General features: G+C 41.0%; 1 protein-coding gene across 1 annotated transcript in view; it reads left to right on the top strand.

The window, feature by feature from the left end:
• CCNB3 (cyclin B3) overlaps positions 1-24,190 on the top strand; it is a 79,717-nt gene that overhangs the window by 17,063 nt on the left and 38,464 nt on the right. Inside the window, exons 2-3 of the mRNA XM_090265036.1 lie at positions 10,959-11,045; positions 15,870-16,000. Of these exons, the coding sequence (XP_090121162.1) occupies positions 10,959-11,045; positions 15,870-16,000 (218 nt within the window). The remainder of the gene's footprint in view (positions 1-10,958; positions 11,046-15,869; positions 16,001-24,190) is intronic.

Genomic DNA, 24,190 nt, shown 5'->3' on the forward strand with positions numbered 1-24,190 from the left:
GCCAAATTTGGGAAGTTTTCCTTCATTATTTTTTTACATGCATTTTCAATTTCCTCTTCTCCCTCTTGTCCTTCTGGCACTCTTATCATTTGCATGTTGGCATGTTTAAAGTTGTCCCGGAGGTTCCTAAGCCTTTCCTCGTTTTTTCAAAATTCTTGTTTCTTCATTCTGTACTAGTCGATGCTTTATTTCTTCTATGTTCCAAATGATTGATTTGAACCCTGGTTTCCTTCCCTTCATCATTGGTTTCATGTGGATTTTCCTTAGTTTCACTTAGCATAGCCTTCACTTTTCCCTTATGCGTTCCCCATATTCAAGCATATCTGTCAAGCCTGTGAGCATCTTTATCACCAGTGTTTTGAACTCTGCATCTGTTAGATTGCCTATTACCTCATTTGTTTAGGTTGGCTATCTCCTTGTCGCTTAGTTTTCCCACTGGAACCTTGATACGTTCCCTCTTTGGGGCCATACTTCTTCTCTGTTTCCTCAACTTGACAACCTCCTGTTTTTGCTTCTGTGTCTTAGGTAGAGCTGTCACACCTGTTACGTTGTAAGGGGCAGAGTCATAGGTACTCATCAGTACGAGCGACCCATTTCACGACATTGTGGTGCTATATGTGGGGGACTGATCTGAGAGGGACCAATGCCACTTGCACAGCGCTCGCCTCTTTTCCAGGCACTTCTTCCACTTTCTGTATGGGACTGGCTCCTCTCTAGCTGTTCCCCTGGTTATGGTTCCCAGAGTGAATGCATCTACAGATGTTCTAGGATCACGGGGGCCCTCTAAACAAATGGACTCTGCTGAGATACTGGCTGTTTCTTCCTATGCCCCAATTCCGACTGGTCTTCACAGTCGGAAGCAATGAGGCTTTATTTTCCCTGGTGCTGGAACAGTGAGCTGTGCGATCCTACTTTTTAAAATATGTGACTGTGATTTCATCCCACTGGCCACAGCTACTGCCGCCACTACCACACTGCTTCCTCTTTGCCCCAGCTCCGCCCCTCCTATCTCTCAGGATGAGTATTTCTTCTTTATATCTTTGTTTTTGGACTTCCATACAGCTTGATTTTCTGGATCTTCTGATGGTCTATAGTTTTGAGGTAGTTGTATTTCTTCTTAGTTGTGGAGGGAGATGCAGCGTGTCTACCTGTGCCTCCATCTTGGCTGGTAGTTCTCGCCTTCCATTTTAAATGAGAGCCTTGCAGGGTAGAGAAGTCTTGGTGGTAGGCCTTTGCTTTTCATTGCTTGGAATATCTCTTGTCATTCTCTTCTGGCTTGTAATGTTTCTGTTGAGAAATCAGCTAACAACCTTGTCGGAGGTCACTTGTACATTACTAGCAGTTTCTCCCTTGCTGCCTTTAAGATTCTCTCTGTGTTTATATTTTATCATTTTAATTATGATGTGTCTTGGAATAGGTGTCTTTTGGTTCATCTTGATTGGGGCCCTGTATACTTCCTGGACTTGCGTGACTTTTTCTCTCATTAAGTTAGGAAAGTTTTCTTTCATTACTGTTTCAAACTGGTTTTCTATCCCTTGCTTCTCCTCTTCTCCTTCTGGTGTCCCTAAGATGTGACTTTTATTATGTTTCTTGCTGTCCTGCAGCTCCCTAATACCCTCTTCATTCTTTTTGAGTCCTGTTTTCTTTTTTTCTTTCTCTTTCTGGGGATTCTTTTCTACCTTATCTTTCAGCTCACTGATTCTATTTTCTGCTTCATCTAAGCTGCTTTTCATTCCTTCTACTGTGTTCTTCATTTCAGATATTGTATTCTTCATTTCCTCCTTGCTCTAATTAATAGTTTCTGTGTCCGTTTTCATGTTGGTGAAGGTCTCAGTAAGTTCCTTGTAGCTTCCCTGGCATTCTTTGTAGTTCTCACTCACCTCTTTGAACACCCTTATAACCATTATTTTTAACTTGATGTTTTATAGGTTGCTTGCCTCAATTTCATTTAGCATTCTTTCAGGGGATCCCTCCTTTCCTTTCGATTATGGGTTGTTTCTTTGTCTCCCCATTTGGGTGGCTTTCTTGTTTGTTTCTGTGTATTAAATTCATCTGCTTTGACTCCCTGTCTTCATGGTGTGACCTTCTGTGTTAGAAGACCTGTGGGACTCAGTGGTGCAGTCTCCTTGATCTCCTGAGTTTGATATTCTTTGGATGCGCTTTATACTGTTTATGTGGGCTCTCTGGTTGTAATTGGGTTTTGGTTGTTGTTGGATCATTCTTTGGTGGATCCTTCTCTCTGGCTGGCTGACTGAGAGTCACACTGCTCACCTCGTCTTGTATACTATTGTACAGATGCTGCCAGAACCAAACAAAGCAGTCCAGGAAACAAACCCACACCCAGAAAAATAACCCCAACTGACAACCACACTATTCAATAGGAAATGAATCAATATTAATAAAGGTGTGAAGGGATTAAGACTATTACAATAATGGAAAAATGAATATAAGATGACTAACTCAAAGAAAAATGATTTTGAGAGGGTAGAGGGAGGAGAAATAATAAGAGTAGGGAATAGAAACAAGGTGAAGAGAGAAATAAAATAAAATTTAAAGATATATTTAAAAAAGGAGGGAAGAATTCAGAATGGAGTAAGAGAAGGGAAACATATAGTATTAGGTTTAAACAAAACTTTAAAACTATATAATGATAATGTAAACCAAACTGGAGAAAAAGATCCACCACAGCAAATGAGCAAAGATTAGTGTAGGTGGAATGGGAATAGGAGGGAAAAATGAAAGAAAGAAAAGCTTAAGACATGTTTAGGGGAAGGAGAAGTGATTTTGAGAGGATGGTTGGAGAAGGAAAGCTGAGAGTGAGGAATGAGAACAGGCTAATACAGGGAAAAATTAAAATTTAAAATGTAAAAAGAAAGGGCAATAGGAAGGCAAAGTGGAGTAGGAGAGGGGAATAATAAAATTTGAGATCTGAAATACACAAATAGTGAAGATCTAGAAATGAGATTGAAGAAATGCAACAACAACCACCATATCCAGAACTAACAAGCAAAGATTGATAAAGATAGAGAAAGAATAAGAGTATTAAACTACGGGAAAAAGAATGTGAGATGACTAATGACAAGAAAAATGGTTTTGAGAGGCTATGGGGGGAGAGAAATAGTAAGAGTGTGGAATAGAAACAAGTCGTAGCAAGAAAAAAATAAAATTTAAAACAAAAATAAGAGGAAGTAAGATAAAATGGAGTAAGAGAACAGAGGAGCAAAATATGAGATTTGAAATCAACTATATTATAAAAACTAGTGATATAATAGGCATAAACCTGAAGGAAAATAAATGAATGTTAAAAAGCTATGCAGGAGAGACATAACGCAAATCATGAAGAAGACTTTGGTGGAATTCATCTCAGTAGCATTCAGTGTTTATCACTGTTTTCTCTTTCTGGATATGCCCCTGATAATGTCAGATGGTGTCCTAGTCTGGCCCTAGGCAGCCTGTTCGAGACTACCAGTGATCCAGAGTCTATGCTGTCTCCTTCAGATTTGGCTGGACTGCTCTGCCCTGATGGCTTTCCATCAGCCCTGGATCCAGGAGTGGTTCCTTTAATGACCCCAGATGCCTTGCCAGTACCTTTTCCACCTGCCTCCAGAGCAGGTCTCTGGTGTGATCAGGAGGGTGGGAACCCTGGGTCACCCTCTGGGGGGGGCAGTATTTAATCTTCAGGGAAGATGGAGGGAGTCTTTCCCCATCTCCTCACCACACGTCTTGGTCTGTCTAATTCTTTCCAATAATGTATGGTTTCTGGTGAATTTGCTGACCATTTCCTGTGTAGGGCCAATCTGTATAAAAGGGGCAGCTTTTTCCTGCTTGGTGCAGGCAGCAGCTCTGTCTAGATGCCAAAGCTGGGTAGGGCCCTGAACCCCCCGTGTTGCATCTGTCTCTACTCTCTCTGCTCTGCTGGGTTTAGTGGATCAGGGCTTGAGGAACGGTGTAGCTCTAGTGTTTGGTAAAGGGCCCCTTCAGAATGTTTTCTTCTTTCCCTTGTGGAAATGCCCCCAGCAGGGGCCTCCTCAACCTGGCCTCACTAATCTGCAGAACCTGGAATCCTGGAGGTGGGGTTTGGGCTCACGTGTCTGTGAGGGGATCTGCTTGGCTGCAGCAAATCTCAGACGATCAGCTCCTGGCATTCCAGTCCCCAGCCTGCTGCTCTCTCACAGAAGGTTTGGGTCCAAATTTTCCACTCTGAACAGTCCCCTGCTGACCAACAGTGCTGAGTTGGGACCCACAGTCTCTTCAGTGTGACTCTATTCCTCTGAGTTCTTTGTTAGCTGAGCCACTGCACTCATGTGCATGCACAAGCAAGCCCTGGGTCCCCCCGCTGAGTCTCGGGTCTCTCCTAAACTCCACTTTATTTTATTTTATTTTTTAATATGCTTTATTGATTATGCTGTTATAGTTGTCCCAATTTCTTTTCCCTTTGTTACCCTCCACTCAGTGGCCCCCCTCCCTCCAGTCCCCCCCTTTAGTCCATGCACATTGGTTCTGCATATAGTTCTTCTCAACATCTTCCTGTCTACTCCACTCCCTCCTACTATGCTTCTTAATTCCTGTACCATCTCCGTCCTTTTCCCCCCTTACTCCTCCCTGCTGACCTCCCCCCAATATGTTCCTCCACCTATAATTCTTTTCCCATTCTCGTTGCCTGCTTAGTGTACCTTTGTTTCGATTCCCTACCTTCTTTTGTTGGTTGTTGTGATACAGTTTTCATTTTAATGTTCATAGTTTTGATCCTCTTTCTTCTAAACAAGTCCCTTTAACATTTCATATAACAGTGGTTTGGATCTGATGAACTCCTTCAGTTTCACTTTGTCCTGGAAGCACTTTCTCTGTCCTTCTATTCTGAATGACAGCTTCCCTGGGTAGATTAATCGTGGTTGTAGGTTTTTGCTTTTCATTGCTTTGAATATTTCTTGCCAGTCCCTTCTTGCTTGCGGAGTTTCTTTTGAGAAATCAGCTGATAGTCTTATTGGGACCCCTTTGTATGTAATTCTCTTCTTCCCTCTTGCTGCTTTTAAGATTCTCTCTTTATCCTTAATTTTTCACATTTTGATTATCACGTGTCTTGGAGTGGTTCTCTCCGGGTCCAGTTTTTTGGAATTCTCTGTGCTTTCTGGACCTATAAGTCTATCTCCTTCCCCAAGTTAGGGAAGTTCTGCTTCATTATTTTTTCACATAATTTTTCAATTTCTTGTTGTTCTTCTTCACCTTCTGGCAACCCTATGATTTGGATGTTGGTCCGCTTATAGCTGTCCCATAGGTTTCTGAGCCGGTCCTCATTTTCTTCACTTTTCATTTCCTCTTTCTGCACTGGTTGACTATTTGTTCCTTCTGTGTGTTTCAATTTGTTGATTTGATCCCTGGTTTTCTTTCCCTCAACGCTAGTTTCGTATGTGTTTTTGTTCATTTCAGCAGGACTAGCCTTCATTTCTTCTCCATCTTATTTAAGAAAGCTGTTAGGTCTGTAAGCATTTTCTAACCAAAGCTCTGAACTGTGTCTCAGAAAGATTCCTATCTGCTGCTTCATTAGATTAGATATTTGCTGTCTGGTCAGCTGCGTCACCAGGATCTCTATCATGATCTGTGCCATCCTGAGAGTTTCGTGTTTACCTTTTCTTCCTGGGTGGAGCTGTCACACCTCCTACGCTATAGGGATTTGAGCCCCATGCACTCGTCACAACTGGGTGACCCTTCTCACCAAGCTGTGGCATTTTCTGTGTGGGCGGGGACCCAAGATGGATTCCTGCTGTTCACTCTCTGCTGAGAGACCAGAAGCCTTCTCCTCCGTCCCCACCCTCTCTGGGCCTCACAGTCCAAGGCAATGGGGTCTGCCTTCCCCAGCGTTGGAATCGTGAGCTGACAGGTCTGTCCTGCAGCCGAGGGTGCTCCCCAGGTGCTTCTTGCCTCCCCTTAAATACGAGTGCCTGTGCTTACCGCTGTCCCAGCGCTGTCACTGCTGCTGCCACAGCCAGCACAGCTTGACATCTCTGCCCCAGCTTCAGCCCTCCTACCCATCCGGACGAGCACCACTTCTTTATAACTTCATACCTAAACTCCCCTTTTAAAAGAGTTTCCGTGTTGCCCCCACACTGCAGCACCAAGCTCTGGGCTCTCCACCTGTCCCCCCCCCAAAAAAAAATCACAGAGTCTCTCCTGGTCAGGGTTGGCCACCACCGATCAGAGCCTCCAGCAGTTTTAAATAGTTTCTCTCTGCATATTTCTCGGATGGCTTAGGGAAGAGGCCCACCACTATACTATAACATGGAGTGGTGATGGGGTGCTGTCCCCGCTCTCTCCAGAGATTTTCAGCCTCAGGTGGACCTGCTCCCACCTTACTGTTTCTGGAGCCAGCACCTCTCCAGCTGTCTGTCTCTGCCACCAAAGCTTGTGGTTCCTGAGCCAATCTGCAGTTGCCCCAACTCTGCACAGCCAAAAGTGCTGGTTTGGGCAGCACTGGCTGCAGTTGCTCCACTTGGAAATCCTGGGCCGGCTGCTCCGGGTGCTCTGCAGGTGAGCAGACTCTTGCCCATTCTTGTGCACTCCCTGTGCTCTTGTCCCCATACTTGCTTGCTCATTCATGCTCTCACTCTTCACTGCATTTTCAAGCTCGTCGCTCTGTGGTTTGGCTGCAAGACCAGTCCAATTCTGGGAACAAGTGGATGGAGCTTCCAGCTGCTTCTGAAGCCATCTTGTCAAAATAACAGTATACTTATTTTTTAAACTTAACCACAATTAGAAGACAGAAGTAATTATTCTCGGCTCTTTCAGGATTATGCTACTGTGTTAGATTGGTCTATTGTATTATGAATCAGTTCTCTAAACTTCTGATCACTTACTGTGTCATTACTAATTGTTCATGGTGTAGATGGAGAACAAAGTAAATAAATGGTTTGACCTCAATCTCCTGCTTCATATAACTGTCTGATATGAGTAGGGCAGGGTTTATTTTCATTTCATAAAGGAAGTCTGATACTTAGGAGACTTTCACCAAAGAAAAGCCTGTTAAAGAGTAGAAGAGGTCTACAATGTGATTTACCCTAACCTTTACCCCCACAGATGATCTCACTCATTTGAGAGTAGAGTAAGTATGTACAGGTAAACAATATCTAGAAAGAAAGCCTTCCCTTCTCCAAAATATTTGCCTCTCCTCCCTTCTGTCATTTCTCCTTCGTATACACTTACAAGTATGATAGGAATTAATATGAATTTCCAAACTTCTTTATTAAAATGCAAAATTTTCCCTGTTAGTTTTAAAATCATATTGTAGTATATACTTTTAAAGTACGATTTCTCCTCATTTATAGTTTATATGGACTTTTTACCATAAACTGTATTTGTTTTACAACATGTCTTGTAGATTATTCCATATTAATACTGGAAGTTATTTTTTAAAAAACTGTCCTCATTCATAATGAATGAATATTTTATAGTTTAGCTATTTACTGAAGGATATTTAAATTTGTTTCCAGTCTTTCTTTGAGTATATTTTATTGATTATGCTGTTACATTTGTCCCAATTTCTTTTCCCTTTGCTCCCTTCCACCCAGTACCACCCTTCCCTCCAGCAATCCCACCTTCCCCTTAGTTCATGTCCATGAGTCGTGCATGTAAGTTCTTTGGCTTCTCCCTTTCCTGTACTATTCTCAACATCCCTCTGTCTATTTTGCACCTACCAATTATGCTTTTTAACCATTGCACCATTTCTCCATTTCTTCCCCTCCCCCCTCCCAGCTGATAACCCTCCAAATGATCACCATACCTAAAATTCTGTTCCTATTTTGGGTGTTTGCTTAATTTGTTATTTTTTTAGGTTCTGTTGTTGATAGTTGTGAGTTTGTTGTCATTGTTTCCAGTCTTTTAAATGAAAAACAATTAAATAGTAAATGAACTTACACATGTCATTTTTTTTTCTTTGTCTGGGTACAGTGAACTTTATTGATGGTGCATGACAAGGTAGGGCTCCCTAAGCCCCTTCCCTCTTTAGGGGGTCTAAGATGGCAACTAGAGGTCAGGAGATTCTCAGTGCATTGGGGGATCGATTTGGGGCAAGGATTCCCCAGCAGCTGAGGGCCTCTCTTCCTGTTGCTGGGGCTGGTGGTCCACAGGGCACTTACTCCTTGGTGACCATGTGGACCATAAGGTCCGCCACCCTGTTGCTGTAGCCAAATTCATTGTCATACCAGGAAATGGAGCTTGACAAAGTGGTCATTGAGGGCAATGCCAGCCCCAGCATCAAAGGTGGAGGAGTGGGTGTCACTGTTAAAGTCTCAGGAGACAACCTGGTCCTCAGTATAGCCCAGGATACCCTTCAGGGGACCCTCCAATGCCTGCTTCACTACGTTCTTGATGTCGTCGTATTTGGCAGCTTTCTCCAAGTGACGGGTCAGATCCACAACTGACACATTGGGGGAGGGGACACGGAAGGCCATGCCAGTGAGCTTCCCATTCAGATCAGGAATTACCTTGCCCACAGCCTTGGCAGTGCCAGTAGAAGCAGGGATGATGTTCTGGGAAGCCCCTCAGCCATCATGCCACAGCTTCCTAGAGGGGCCATTCACAGTCTTCTGGGTGGCAGTGATGGCATTGACTATGGTCATGAGCCCCTCCATAATACCAAAGTTGTCATGGATGACCTTGGCCAGGGGGGCCAAGCAGTTGGTGGTGCAGGAGGCATTGCTGACAATCTTCATGGAGTTGTCATACTTGTCATGGTTCACACCCATCACAAATATGGGGGCATCAGCAGAAAGGGCAAAGATACAGACCCTCTTGGCTCCACCCTTCAAGTGAGCCCCAGCCTGCTCCATGGTAATGAAGACACCAGTGGACTCCACAACATATTCAGCACCAGCATCACCCCATTTGATGTTGGTGGAATCTCACTCCTGGAAGATGGTCATGGACTTTCCATCGACAACAAGCTTCCCATTATCAGCCTTGACTGTGCCTTTGAACTTGCCATGAGTAGAATTATACTGGAACGTGTAGACCATGTAGGTGAGGTCAGTGAAGGGGTCATTGATGGTGACAATATCCACTTTGCCAGAGTAAAAAGCAGCCCTGGTGACCAGGCGCCCAATATGGCCAAATCTGTTCACTCCAACCTTTACCAGCATGTCTCAGGGTTGAGGCTGGCACTGCACAGGAAGATGTAGCAGTGTGTTGAACCGGAGGAGCAGAGAACACATGTCATTTCTTATAGGCACAGATGTATCAGTAGGATAAATTTCTAGAATTAAACTAGTTAGATCAAAGAGTATTTGGTTTTGTATATGTTTTATATTTCTATACTTAGACCTTCATTCTGTTTTAAAATTTTATTTTTTTAATTTTTAAATTACAGTTGATGTACAATATTATATTAGTTTCAGGTGTATGGCCCAGTGATTCAGTGATTAGACATTTATATACCTTGTGAGGTGATCACCCAGATAAATCTCGTACCCATCTGACGCGAGTTATTACAATATTATTGACTATATTCCCTATGCTGTACTTTACATCCCCATGACTAGTCTGTAACAACCAATTTGTACCTCTTAATTCCTTCACCTTTTTCACCCATTCCCCCAAGCCCCCTCCCATCTGGTAACCACCAAAATGTTCTCTATCTGGTCTGCTTGTTTTTTAAATTCTACATATAAATGAAATCATATGGAATTTGTCTTTCTCTGTCTGACTTATTTCACTCAGTACAATACACTCTAGGTTCATCCACGTTGTTGCAGATGTCAAGATTTCATTCTCTCTCTCTCTTTTATGGCTGAGTCATATTCTATTGTCTTTGTATATGCACCACTTTTTCATTATTCGTTCATCTATTGATGGGCACTTAGGTTGGTTCCATATCTTGGATATTGTAAATAATGCTGCAATGAACATATGGATGCATATGTCTTTTCGATTTAGTATTTTGGGTTCCTTCAGATAAATACCCGGAAGTGGAATAGTTTGGTCCTTCATTGTCTCTTATTATAGCTTTTGTGTTAAAGTCTGTTTTGTCTGGTATAAGTATTGCTCCCACAGCTTATTTTTTTCATTCTTATTTTCATGAAATATATTTTTCTATCCCTTTACTTTCAGTCTGTGTGTCTTTCTACCTGAAATGAGACTCTTGTGGACAGCATATGTAAGGGTCTTGTTTTGTTATCCATCTGTCCACCATATGTCTTTTGATTGGATCATTTAACCATTTTCATTTAAGGTAATTGTTGGTAGGTATTTATTACCATTTTTATTCATATTTTTAATCTTCTTCTTAAAGAAGACCCTTTAACATTTTTTGTAATACTAGTTTTGTGGTGATGAACTCTTTTAGCTTTTTCTTGTATACAGACATTTTTACATGTATTTCCTTATTTGATGCTCAAATAGGATAGGCTATCACTCCAATTTTACTAATAAGAAAATTGAGGCTGGGAGATTAAGTGATTTGTCCAAGGTCGACAACTAGTAAAGAGCTGTATCCTGGACTAATATCTGGGTATGTGTGTTAATGTCATTATTGGGAATGTCTCAAATTAACAAGTTAACATAAGAGACTCTTAAATATTTGTTAAATTATTGAACTTATTTACCTGAGAGCATCCATATTAAAGGTATGATTGGGACTGGCTGGGTAATGGTAATGGTTGTTAATCTTGGATAGTATAACTATAAATATGAAAGCAGTAAGAGGGAAAATAAACTTTACCAAGCTATTTTGCTCATTCTAAGAGTTACACTGAAGGTCGTCTTGTGTCCTCACAGCCTTGTCCCCATCATCAACAATTACCTCCTTCAGGGACTAAGTAGCAGCGAATGTCAAAATTTCCTTTTGTTGTAGTTTATTGGGGCTTATGATATGCATCCACAGTTGTTTGGAGATACTGGAATTTCCCCCTGAGCTCCAATGAAGACGGTTCACAATTGTATATACTCACTTACCTCTTTTACTTTTTTAGAGAGGGAAGAATTACCAAGCAAAGACATCTTCATCTTCACCTCAGGGGCCTGTCAAAAAGAGATCAGCTTTGGAGGATCTCACCAATGTGAGTATGCTAGTCCAGTCCTCTGCTGTGATGTTGCAAAGGTTTAGACAACCTCTTCCTTGAGGATCCTTTTCAGTTTACCAGACTCTGATCCTCTCTGGAATGTTGAGAGCTGATTTTATTGGAATCAATGACCCAATTTCAGGAACTGCAGGAGCCGTTCTTCTGGCACATACTTTGGATTAATTGGTGGAGCTCTCTGGAAGCAACAGGTAGTGATTATTAGATAAGAAATTGTAGATAAATACGAGAACTATGGGATCTTCCATTTAGATCAAGTCCAGATGTCGGTCAACTGGTTGCCTATGCTTTGGAGGTAAGTACTTTGGTGGATTCATTTTAGTCTAAGGCAGTGGTTCTCAACCTGTGGGTCGCCACCCCTTTGGGGGTCGAACAACCCTTTCACAGGGGTCGCCTAAGACCATCGGAAAACACATATATAATTACATATTGTTTTTGTGATTAATCACTATGCTTTAGTTATGGTTGGGGGTCACCACAACATGAAGAACTGTATTAAAGGGTCGCGGCATTAGGAAGGTTGACAACCACTGGACTCTAAGGCAATGTTTATCAATTCAAGCACTATGAAGATATGGTGCAGGACATTTTTTTTTTTTTGTTCTGTAGGACTGACCTCAGCTAGCATCTGTTGCCCCCAGGCATTAAGTTCCAGTAGCATCGCAGTCATGGTGACAATAAAAAAGGCACCCTAATATATAGAACCATTGAGCACCATACCTTTCAACTATAGAGATCTAGAAACTCAATTTTGACTAGAATTCTTGAGTTTACTTCCAAGTTACCTCTCTTCTGGTATTATTAAGGTACCAGCAAAACCCAGAATTAATTGAATATAGAATCGGGCCAAAGGCAATCTTTAATCTTAAATAATAGTAACTGATACCTACTGAATGCTTACCATCTGCCAGGCACTAGTTAAGCACTTTTTCCGGTATCAACTTGATCCTCATATAAGCCTTTGAGGTAGATGCTATCATTATCTCTACTTTACAAATAAGGACTTGTCCAGTGTTCATTTTGAAGTCTGTTTAATCTAGGATACAGAGAACCCTGGTGAACTATTTCTGCCCTCCTTGATAAAGTATTCAATAGGGAATTCTTTCTTAGGACCCCAAGTCATCCCTTCTTGTTCTTGTTCTTCAAGAGCCTTGGCATGGTTTTCATTTTAACTTTACCTAAAGTGTTCCAAACTCCCTATATGTGCAATTGAGATTTAGACTTGAAAAAAAAAATGTGCATTACTGGCAAGAGAGTGATGGAGACCCTAACCCCCAGGGTAAAAATCTGTACCTGCCAGATTTTACCTCCTTGCCCAGGATTGGATAAGCATTGCCAAAGTTCTCCCCTTTGGATCTCTGCTTTTTAGATGCTATTGACCACCTTTGTGCTAATAAATCTCTTCCCCATAGAGATTGCAACATATATGATTAGGTTATAGTTTTGTGCATAATTTCAGATTTACTATAGATTGGTTGAAAGAGACCCCTTCCACACATACCTGTGGGGGTTTGTTTCTTGAATTAGTTAATCATGGATCTAAAAACCTGGCTGAAATAAAGTAGCTACTCAGATCAGGACCAGCTGCAGCAAATCTTGGTGTAGTTTCCCTTGGCCTGCAGAGTTTGTGATGGGAGTGTGGTGACACTGTGCAAAATAAGGTCTCACAGCATGTGAGAAACTTCTTTGCTGTGTCTCAGTTCTTTTTCTCATGAAGCTTATATGGCGTCATTTATAAAGAACCAACACAAATAAACTAAACTAATAAGAAATACATGCAATCCCCAGGACCCTCCTGGTACTCCAACTGAATTTAAAATCTGCTTTGGCCACATCCTCATCCAGGTTGGGGGTGGGGTTAGAAAGGCATCCCTGTTCAGTATCTTTGCCTCTATCTCGCTTTTCAAAATCTCAAAAAGTCCATTTTCATTTTGCACTCAGGCTCTGAGGATTCATTCTGGTCACCATGAATGGTCTCTGGTGCTTCCCAGAGGAAATTCCATCATTACAAAATGTGCCTAAGCCATTCTTAGGACCGGGCACTTGCAGATGTCTGAGCTCATCCATTTGAGGGTTTAGGGTTTCTTTCTCTATACATTTTGTGGTTCCCTATATAATTTTTTTCCCTGTCAGTATTAGTAGATCTCCATGTCCCCATATCTGTTTTCTCCTTAACATTTACCACAGTGAGGTCCTGGCCTGCCAAAAGAGTTTACTTGTTTTAATTGGTTAATCTGCTGTGTTTTGTTTTTTTTTTAATTTATTTATTTTTAAATATTTTTTAGGTTTATGTTTTTATTTTTAGAGAGAGGGGAAGGGAGGGAGAAAGAGAGGGAGACAAACATCCATCGGTTGCCTCTCGTAGGTGCCCCAGACGGGGAAGACTGAAACCGCAAGCTAGGCATGTGCCCTGACCGGGAATCCAGCCTGCACCCTTTTGCTTTGCGGGTCGACGCCCAACCAACTGAACCACACCGGTCAGGGCAGTCGCCTATATATTTGAATCGTGAAGCGCAAGGACTGTATACTGTAGGCACTCAATAAGTGGTGACTGCAACTTTATGCTCTTGTTACACTTTCCTTTGAGCCCCTCTGGTAGACTGCGTTCCTGCGGTCTGAGCGCCCCCTGGTGGGCCCCGGGGACCAGGGCGGCCTGGTCCAGGTTCTGAGCCAGGAGGACTTCTGGTCCCCGCTCCAGGAGGAGAAGGCGCAGGAAAGCTCAGTGGAGAACCGATCCAGGCTGGGCAAATATGTCTGTCCATCAGCCAGGACAAATGTCTGGCTGAATAATCTAGCCCTCGACTTAGGAAGCTAATCTGCTGTGTTTTTATTTCCCTCTCCTATGGCAGTCCAACATGGAGATAGGGTCAATATACATGTTTACCTACATGATTTTTGTGTCAGTAGGATTTTCATCTCTGTTTTTCTATTTCTTGGTGAAAGAATTATAGGAAATTACAGTAAAAAGTCCCCTTGAGCTTAGATCTAAAATATTAATGGTTCGAACCTTCACATATGACAGGTACAGATTTTCACCCTGGGGGTTAGGGTCTCCACTTCTCTCCTGCCAAGAATGCACTTTTTTTCCCTCCAAACCTGAGTCTCAATTGCACATATAGGGAGTTTGTAAAACCCTAGGTAAAGTTAAAATGAAAACTGTGTCAAGCTTTTTGAAAAGCAGAGGGGCATGACTTGGGGGACCTAAGAAAGAATTCCCTATTGGATTGTAGTTGTTTATTATGATCTGATGATACAAAAGTATCACATTTGTACATTTCATTTAGAGATCATTTCAAATATACAAAAACTGCAAAAAATAGTGCAAAGAACATACATATATTCTTTGCCCAGAGATACCTGTTATTAACATCTTATCTCATTTGCTTACATACATCATGGCTCTTTACCCCTAAGTACTTTAGTATATATTTCCTCAGAGAAATTCTCTTATATGACCACAGTACAATTAACAGCTTTATAAAATTGTATTGATAGAGTATTTTTGTGTAATCTATCATTCACATTCCAGTCTTTTAGTTGACCTTATAAGACCAGCATTATATGCATTTCCCCACCTCCACTAAAGGATTCAGTCAGGGGTCATTTACTTGTCATGTCCCTAGCTCCTTCTGATCAGGAACATTTCTATAGCCTTTCTTTGTTTTTATTTTTTTGTTGTTTGTTTGTTTTGTTTTGTTTTTAGTGACATTACCCTTTTTTCAAGAATACAGTCCCACTCAACTTCTCCTTTTAAAAATAGAACATTCCTCATTTTTTGTTTGTCTGATGTTTCCATGTGATTATATTGATGTTATACATTCTTGGCTGGAATACTGTGTAGGTGATGTTTTGTCCTTCTTAGGATATCACATCTGGAGACACATAGTGTCCATCTGTCCCTCATTGGTGATGCTAAATTTGATCACTGAGTTAAGATGCTGTCTGATTTCTCTGCTGTATAATTACTGATTATTTTTTTTCCTCTTGTAACTAATAAGCAGTCTGTGGGACACACTCTTTAAGAACCTGCAAATAAAATGCTCTTCATCAGAATGTCCCCTGGATTTAGCATCCGTTGATGATTTTTGCCTAAACCAATCTTTATGATGAATTTTCCAACTCTAGCACTCAATCCCCATTTACCAGTATGACCTTGACATTCTACTGCAAGCATGAGCCTTCTCTTCTTTCCTGTTTATGTATTATTGGTAAGGGCTTATGGATTCCTATTTTTTTCAGTGATTTATTATTTATTATTGTGCTTAATTATTTTGGTGCCGAGGCTGTTCCAGATTTGACCAGTAGGGTCCCCTTCAAGCTGACTGCTGGGACAGGTTATATATCCCCTCAACGAGATAACATGTAGTTTTGTGTTATAAGTCTACCCTAAAAACCTAGTTGATTTTGGTATCTCCAGTCAGCAAAGCCAGTTATATTGCCTTTTTTCCCTCTCTGTACATATTATAGTGTCAAAGTGGAATGTGATGTTAGCAAAACATCTCTTGGGTAATTTATCAGCCAGTATGCTTGATATAGAGATTAGAACTACTTCCTTTGTATCTTAGAATCACTTAGTACTGCTATTTAGCTAATAATTACCAGTTCTATTGTACTGCTAACTTTCACTGTGATTAGTCCACATCAGTGCTATACTGATTGTGAGATGTTTTGATTATTCCTGGGAATATCAAACAAGGTGTCCAGGGTGTGGGTCAGAACTTTCCTATAAGAGCCACCTATAGGGTAATTTGTGGTGCTCTCCATTTCTTTGTTTCCTTCTCCCTCCACCCCTATTTTTTGTAGGCTTCTCAAAGTCAACCTGCACAGCCCAAGAAGGAAGCCAATAAGGAATCTGTTAAAGATGTTTCCCGCAAGATAAAAAGGAATACACCTGCTCTGGAGTTGGCCAAAAATAATGAAATGAATATAAAACAGTGAGTAAGAGGGGATGCAAATGGCATTGTTTTAAGTGGTAAAGGAGATTGTGTGACATTCTTTTGATCCCCTTTTGTCACCATTGAGAACATTTTTAATAAGCCACATTAGTGATTGCTACATTAACCTGGTTACTGAGGTGGGCCCAGCTGTGGTTGTTGAAGTGTTATAGCCCTCTTCTCTCTTTCCACGGTGCGTGTGCATACTGAAGGAACTGTTGTCATTGGGGAATTTGCCAAAAGATCTTGTGCTCATCTTTTCTATCTTTTATTAATCAATCCCTGTTTGAATGATCTGTGCTTGAGAGTATGAGGGAAACCTAAATTTTTTTACTTATTTATTTATGTATTTATTTATTTGGGGGAGACCCCCGCTCTGTAATAATTCCCCCCTCTCATACTTAAGACCCTTTATAATCTTATAAAGGACAATGGGCAAAAGTCTCGTGCTCCTCTAGCTGCTTGAAGCTGGACATGGTCGTCGTCCTACCTACCCTTGGGCCCAGAAACCGCTAATAAGAGTGGGGGTGTGGAGGGGAGGTTGGCCTTCCCACATCGGGAAGGCTCTTGCAGACTCCAGGTCGGTTGGCTGTCCCCGGACAATGGCATGCTTGGTTTAACAGGTGGGCATCCTTGTTGTATTCTGGGGGCAACAGATTTGGCAACAGGGTTAAAAGGCATCATTCAATCCATAACCACTAGATGACAAAAGGCAGGTATTAATTTTTCATTATTCCACATTAGAAAAAAAAAATAGGCTTCTTTGGAGGAAGGTGTGCAAAGCATGTCACACCTGTCCAAAGCCCCTTTGCCCACTATAGTTAGTTTGGGCTGAGGGGAATATTTTAGGTTTCCCTCCTCTCAGATCTCTGGGTCCTTTCTGTCCAAGCCATTAGGATGGAAAAGAGAAACCAGTTTTAAAGTGAAGCTCACAGATCACCCCATACTTCACCAACCCAACTACTTAGTTCAGCCAAACCTTTGAGTCTCAAGAGGCAGGGATGCAGACAGAATTAAGTGAGGCCTAGACGTACAGAAAATCAATCAGGTAATTAGATCATAGGCTTAGGCCTTATGAAAACAGAACACATGTGTCAATTATGATTTTCCTTGAATCGAGATTTTTCTCCTTAAGATTACCCTCTTTGTCATTATGGGACTGCGGTAAGTCCAGTTTTAATTTACACAGTTCATTTGCATAAACAATAAGAGCAGAAAATGATCACATATGATCTTTAAGTCGGCTTTGCTGGAACTTACACAAGGAACCTTTAGGGTGACTTTCAGTCTGCCCTTCAGGGCACAGAAGCTGAACCACATACCTGGCATTCAGCCTTGCCTGTAAACACCTGTCTTTTCCAAGTCCTTTAGGTTTTCCATTGTGCCTTAAGGTCCCTTCTAGCCATCTTTCAGGAAAGCAACCTTCATTCCTTCCCTGGAAAGATTGCCATGAACCGCACAGCCAACCAAGGTACCAAGCCCTTTTTCTCGTCAGCTTTTATTACCTTCAAAAGTCAATCTCAGTTCCTCAGGACTTTTTGGTAACAATCAGAGGCCAAACATGCCTCCTTTAGGGATGACATTCCAGTCAAAGTCTTGGTCAAGAAAACCTCTATTAACAACTGGTCTTATTAGTTTTAGATAAAGAAACTTATGTCATTACTTACTTCTTCAGAATGCCAAATTCCATAGGGACCAAGTAGGGAGAAAAGTATACAGTGTGAAGGAAAATCCTTGTCCTAATATTCACTAAAATTGCATTTCCATACATTACATTTTCTTTTGTTCACTTTCCTTCATGTGAGGGATTTTTTTGGGGGAGGGGTATTTGCTGGCTCACTTATTAATTTATTTTGCCTTCATTTTTTTCCCCCACTAAAATTTTTGTTTGTTTTTCTGTTACAGTTGTCCCCCTTTTTCCCTCATTGCTTCCCCACACCCGGCACACGCCTTCTTCCACAGTCAACCCCCACTTCATTGTCCATGTCCGTGGGTCATTGATACATGTTTTTTGACTAGATCCTTCCCTTTCTTACCCCCCTTTTCTCCCTCCCCCCTCCCCCCTCGTCACTGTTAGTCTGCTCCTTGTTTACATGTTTCTGGTTCTATTTTGCTTGTTTGTTTGTGTTGTTCATTAGTTTCCTGTAGTAAGTGATATCATACGGTATCTGTTTTTTGTTGCCTCCCTTATATCGCTAAGCATAATTCTCTCTAGCTCCATCCATGTTGCAATTAGTGGGAGTTCCTTCTTTCTTTCTGCTACATAGTACTCCATCGTGTAAATGTACCACAGCTTTCTGATTCATTCATCTACAGATGGGCACTTAGGTTGTTTCCCGCACTTGGCTATTGTAAACAGTGCTGCTATGAACATAGGGGTGCATAGGTTCTTTTGAATTGGTGTTTCAAGATTATATGGATATAATCCTAGCAGTGGAATCTCTGGTTCAAAAGGCAGTTCCATTTTTGGTTTTTGAAGAAATTCCATACTGTTTTCCATAGTGGCTGTGGCAGTCTGCATTCTCACCAGCAGTGCACTAGAGTTTCCTTTTCTCCACATTCTAGCTAGGACATGTTTGTTGATTTGTTGATGACCATTCTGATCAGTGTGAAGTGGTATCTCATTGTGGTTTTTATTTGCATCTCTGTGATGGCTAGTGATGTTGAGCATTCTTTCACATGTCTATGGACTCTTTGTATGTCCTCTTTGGAGAAGTGTTTGTTCAGGTCCTTTGCCCATTTTTTAATTGGGTTGTCATTCTTTTTGGCATTGAGTCAATAAGTTCTTTATATATTTTGGAGATCAATCCCTTGTCTGAGGTATCATTGGCAAATATGTTTTCCCATATGGTTGGTTCCCTTTTCATCTTGCTGATGTTTTCTTTTGCTGAGCAGAAGCTCTTTAGTTTGATGTAGTCCCATTTGTTGATTCTTTCCTTTATTTCCCTTGCCTTATGTGATATATTGGTGAAAATATTGCTACATTGGATATCTGAAATGTTCCTGCCTGTGTTTTCCTCTAGGACTTTTATGGTGTCACAGCTTACATTTAAGTCTTTCATCCATCTTGAGTTTATTCTGGTGTATGATTATAAGTTGGTGGTCTAGTTTCGTTTTTTTTTTTTTTTTTGCATTTCCCTGTACGGTTCTCCCAACACCATTTCTTGAAGAGGCTCTTTTCACTCCATTTTATGTTCCTTCACCCTTTGTGAAATATTCGTTGATCTTACAGACCAGGGTTTATTTCTGGGCTCTGTATTCTGTTCCATTGATCTATATGTCTGTTCTTATGCCAGTACCAAACTGTTTTGATTACCATGGCTTTGTAGTATAATTTGGTATCAGGTATTTTGATTTCTCCTACTGTGTTCTTCTTCCTCAAGATTACGGCGGCTATTTGGGGTCTTTTTTGGTTCCATATAAATTTTGAAGTATTTGTTCTCGGTCTGTGAAATATGGCACTGGTATTTAATAGGGATTGCGTTGAATCTATAAATTGCTTCAGGTAGTATGGACATTTCAATGATGTTGATTCTTCCCATCCATGAACATGGTATATGCTTTCATTTATTTGTGTCTTCCTTAATTTCTTTCTTCACTGTTATGTAGTTTTCCAAGGTCTTTTACCTCCTTGGTTAAGTGTATTCCTAGGTGCTTTATTTTTCTTGTTGCTATAGTAAATGGGATTTTTTTCTTGGTTTCTGTCTCTGATATTTTATTGTTGGTGTACAGAAATGATTTGATTTCTGAATATTGACTTTATACCCTGCTATTCTGCCAAATTCACTTATTAGGTTAAGTAGTTTTTCGTGGAGTCTATAGGGTTTTTTATGTACATTATCATGTCACCTGCAAACAATGACAGTTTTACTTCCTCTTTTTGAATTTCGATGCCTTTTATTTCTCATTCTTGTCTGATTGCTGTGTCTAGAGCTTCCAAGACTATGCTGAATAGGAGTGGAGAGAGTGGGCATCCTTGTCTTGTTCCTGATCTCAGGGGGAATGCTTTCAGTTTTTGCTCATTGAGTATGATGTTGGCTTCGGGTTTCTTGTATATGGCCTTTATTATGTTGAGGCATGCTCCCTCTATTCCCATTTTGCTGAGCGTTTTCATCATGAATTGGTTTTATACTTTATCAAATGCTTTCTCAGCGTCTATGGATATGATCATGTGGTTTTTGTCTCTCATTTTGTTTATGTGGTATATTATGTTTATTGATTTGTGAATATTAAACCATCCTTGCATCCCTGGGATGAATCCCACTTGATTGTGGTGTATGGTTTTTCTAATGTGTTGCTGGATCCAGATTGCGAGTTTTGTTTTGTTTTTTTAGGATTTCAGCATCTATGTCCATCAGCGATATTGGCCTGTACTTTTCTTTCTTTTTTGTGTCTTGACCTGGTTTTGGAATTAGAGTAATACTGTCTTCATAAAAAAGTTTGGGAGTCTTCTCTCTTCTTCGATTTTTTGCTTTTTGTGTTTTGTTTTTTAAACATACTTTATTGATTATGCTGTTACAGTTGTCCCAATTTCTTTTCCCTTTTTTCCCCTCCACCTACTGGACCCTCTCACTCCAATTGTCCACCCCCCCCTTAGTTCATGCCCATTGTTTGTGCATATAGTTCTTCTCAACATCTTCCTGTCTACTCCACTCCCTCCTGCTATGCTTCTTAATTTCTGTACCATCTCCCTCCCTTTCCTCCCTCCCCGCTCCCTGATGACCTCCCCCTGTAATGTTTCTGATGCCTATAATTCTTTTCCCAATCTTGTTGCCTAGTTAGTTTGCCTTTGTTTTGGTTCCCTAGCTTTTGTTGTTGGTTGTTCTGATGCAGTTTTTATTTTAATGTTTATATTTCTGATCCTCTTTCTCCTAAACAAGTTTCTTTAACATTTCATGTAACAGTAGTTTGGATCTGACACACTCCTTCACTTTCACTTTGTCCTGGAAGCACTTTCTCTGCCCTTCTATTCTGAATGACAGCTTCGCTGGATAGAGTAATCATGGTTGTGGGTTTTTGCTTTTCAATAGTTTGAATATTTCTTGCCAGTCCCTTCTTGCCTGCAGAGTTTCTTTTGAGAAATCAGCTGATAGTCTTATTGGGACCCCTTTGTACATAATTCTCTTCTTCTCTCTTGCTTTTAAGATTCTCTCTTTACCCTTAATTTTTGACATTTTAATTATAATGTGTCTTGGTGTGGTTCTCCCTGGGTCCAGTTTTTTCAGAACTCTCTGTGCTTCCTGGACCTGTAATTCTATTTCCTTCCCCAAGTTAGGGAAGTTCTGCTTCATTATTTTTCCACATAATTTTTCAATTACTTGTTGTTCTTCTTCACCTTCTGGCAACCCTATGATTCAGATGCTGGCCTTCTTATAGCTGTCCCATAGGTTTCTGAGCTGGTCCTCATTTTCCTCACTTTTTGTTTCCTCTTTCTGCACTGATTGACTGTTTGTTCCTTCCGTATGTTCCGATTTTTAAATTTGATCCCTGGTTTTCTTTCCCTCACCACTTGTTTCATATGTGTTTTCTTTCATTTCAGCAGGACTCGCCTTCATTCCTTCCCTGTCTTGCTTAAGATCTGCTCTTAGACCTGTAAACATTTTTCTAACCAAAGCTCTTAACTGTGCCTCAGAAAGATTTCCTATCTGGTGCTTCATTAGATTAGATATTTGCTGTCTGGTCAGCTGTGTCACCGGGATCTCTATCATGATCTGTGCCATCCTGACAGCTTTGTGTTTACCTTTTCTTCCTGGGTGGAGCTGTCACATCTCCTATGCTATAGGGAGTGGAGCCCTGTGCACGCATCACAACTGAATGACCCTTCTCATCACGCTGTGTTGTTTTCTGTGGGGGCGGGGGTCTAAGATGGATTCCTGCCGTTCACTTTCCTCTGAGAGACCAGGAGCCTCCTCCTCTGTCCTCACTCCCTATGGGCCTCACAGTCCAAGACCATGGGGGTCTGCCTTCCCTGGTGTTGGAATCACAAGCTGATGGGTCTGGTCTGCAGCTGGGTGTTCTCCCCAGGTGCCTCTCGCCTCTCCTTAAATACGGGTGTCTGTGCTTACTGCCGTTCCACCGCTGGCACCACTGCTGCCACCTCCAGCATAGCTTCACCTCTCCACCCCGGCTTTGTCTGTCTGGATGAGCACCACTTCTTTATAACTTCATACGTTGGTCTTCCATTTATTTTCTGGAACTTCTGGTTATTTCTGGTTTTGCGGTAGTTGTATTGCTTAGTTGTTCCCAGAGTGGGTGGGTCTGCGGATGTTCTAGGACTATGGAGGCCCTTTAAACAAGTGGACTCTGCTGAGAGACCAGCAGTTTCTGCCTCTGCCCTGACACCCACTGGTTTGCACAGTCAGAAGCAATGAGGCTTGGTTTTCCCTGGTGCTGGGACTGTGAGCTTCGCGGTCTGGAGAGGAGCTGGGAACGTTCCCCATATGTCCCTCCTGACTTTTTAAAACATGTGACTGTGCTTTCCACTGGCCTGCTGCTGCTGCCATGACCACACTGTGTCCTCTACTCCCTGGATCCGCCACGCCTACCTGTCTGGATGAGTATTTCTTCTTTATATCTTTGTTGTTGGACTTCCATGTGGTTTGATTTTCTGGAACTTCTGGTTGTTTCTAGTTTTGAGGTAGTTGTATTCCTTCTTAGTTGTGGAGGGAGACGCAGCGTGTCTGTCTACGCCTCCATCTTATCTGGAAGTCCTGGATTTTTTGGAATAGTTTGAGAAGGATAGGAGTTAGTTCTTCCCTAAATGTTTCATAAAATTCACCTGTGAAGCCATCCAGTCCAGGGCTTTTGTGTGCTGGGAGTTTTTTTTTATTACCGGTTCAATTTTACCACTTGTTTTTGTCTGTTCAGGCTTTCTGCCCCTTGTTGATTCAGTTTTGGAAGATTATATGTTTCCAGAAACTTGTCTATTTCCTCTAGGTTGTAAACTTTCTTGTGATACAGTTGTTTGTAATAACTTCTTACAATCCTTTGTATTTCTGTGGTATCGGTTTTGATTTCTCCTCTTTTGTTTCTCATTTTGTTTATTTGGATCTTCACTCTTTTTTCTTAATGAGCCTGGTTAAAGGCTTGTATTTTGTTTATCTTCTCAAAGAACTATCTCCTGGTTATATTGATCTTCTGAATTGTTTGTTTAGTCTCTATGTCAGTTAATTCTGGTCTGATCTTGATGATTTCCTTCCTTCTACTCACTCTGGGCTTTGTTTGTTGTTGTTCCTCTAGTTCTTGTAGCTGTAGGCTTAGTTTTTAAATTTGAGCTTCTTCTATCCCTTGTGGGTAGGCCTGTATTGCTATGAGCTTTCCTCTCAGGACTGCTTTCCCATAGGTTTTAGATTGTTGTGTATTCATTATCATTTGTTTCGAGAAAGTTTTTGATTTCTCCCTTGATGTCGTTGTTAACGCATTCATTATTTAATTACATGTTATTCATTCTCCATGAATTTGAATGTTTCTTATTTTTTTCCTGTGGTTGATTTCCAGTTTCAGGCCATTGTGATCTGAGAAGATGCTTCATATAATTTCAATTGTCTTGAATTTGTTGAGACTTGTTTTGTGTCCTACCATGTGGTCTATCTTTGAGAATGTTTCATGTGCACTTGTAAAGAATTTATATTTTGCTTCTTTGGGGTGAAAAGTTCTATATATATCAACTAAGTCCATTTGATCTAGAGTGTTGTTCAATGCCTCCATATCCTTTGTGCTTCTTTGCTTCAGAGATCTGTCCATTGTTGACAATGGGGTGTTAAAGTCCCCTACTATGAGTGTGTCACTGTCTATATCATTCCTGAAGTCTTTCAAAAATTTCCTTACATATTTTAGTGCTCCTTTGTTGGGTGCATATGTGTTTACAAGGGTTAAATCATCTTGATGGATTTTCTTGATGGATTTTCCCCTTAAGTGTTATGAAATGTCCTTCTTTGTCTCTTTTTATGGCCTTTGCTGTGAAATCTATTTTGTCTGATATAAGTATTGCTATCCCAGCTGTGTTTTTCATGTCCCGTTGCTTGGAATACTTTTTTTCATCCCTTTACTTTTCATTTTGAGTAAATCTTTTGTTTTGAGGTGGGTCTCTTGTCGACAGCATATATGTGGGTCATGCTTTCTAATCCATTCAGCTACTCTATGTCTTTTAATTTGTGCATTTAATCCATTTCCATTTAAGGTTATTATTGA

This window comes from Furipterus horrens, unplaced genomic scaffold, assembly GCF_987537825.1.
Source record: "Furipterus horrens unplaced genomic scaffold, mFurHor1.1.pri manual_scaffold_17, whole genome shotgun sequence".
Lineage (NCBI taxonomy): Eukaryota > Metazoa > Chordata > Mammalia > Chiroptera > Furipteridae > Furipterus > Furipterus horrens.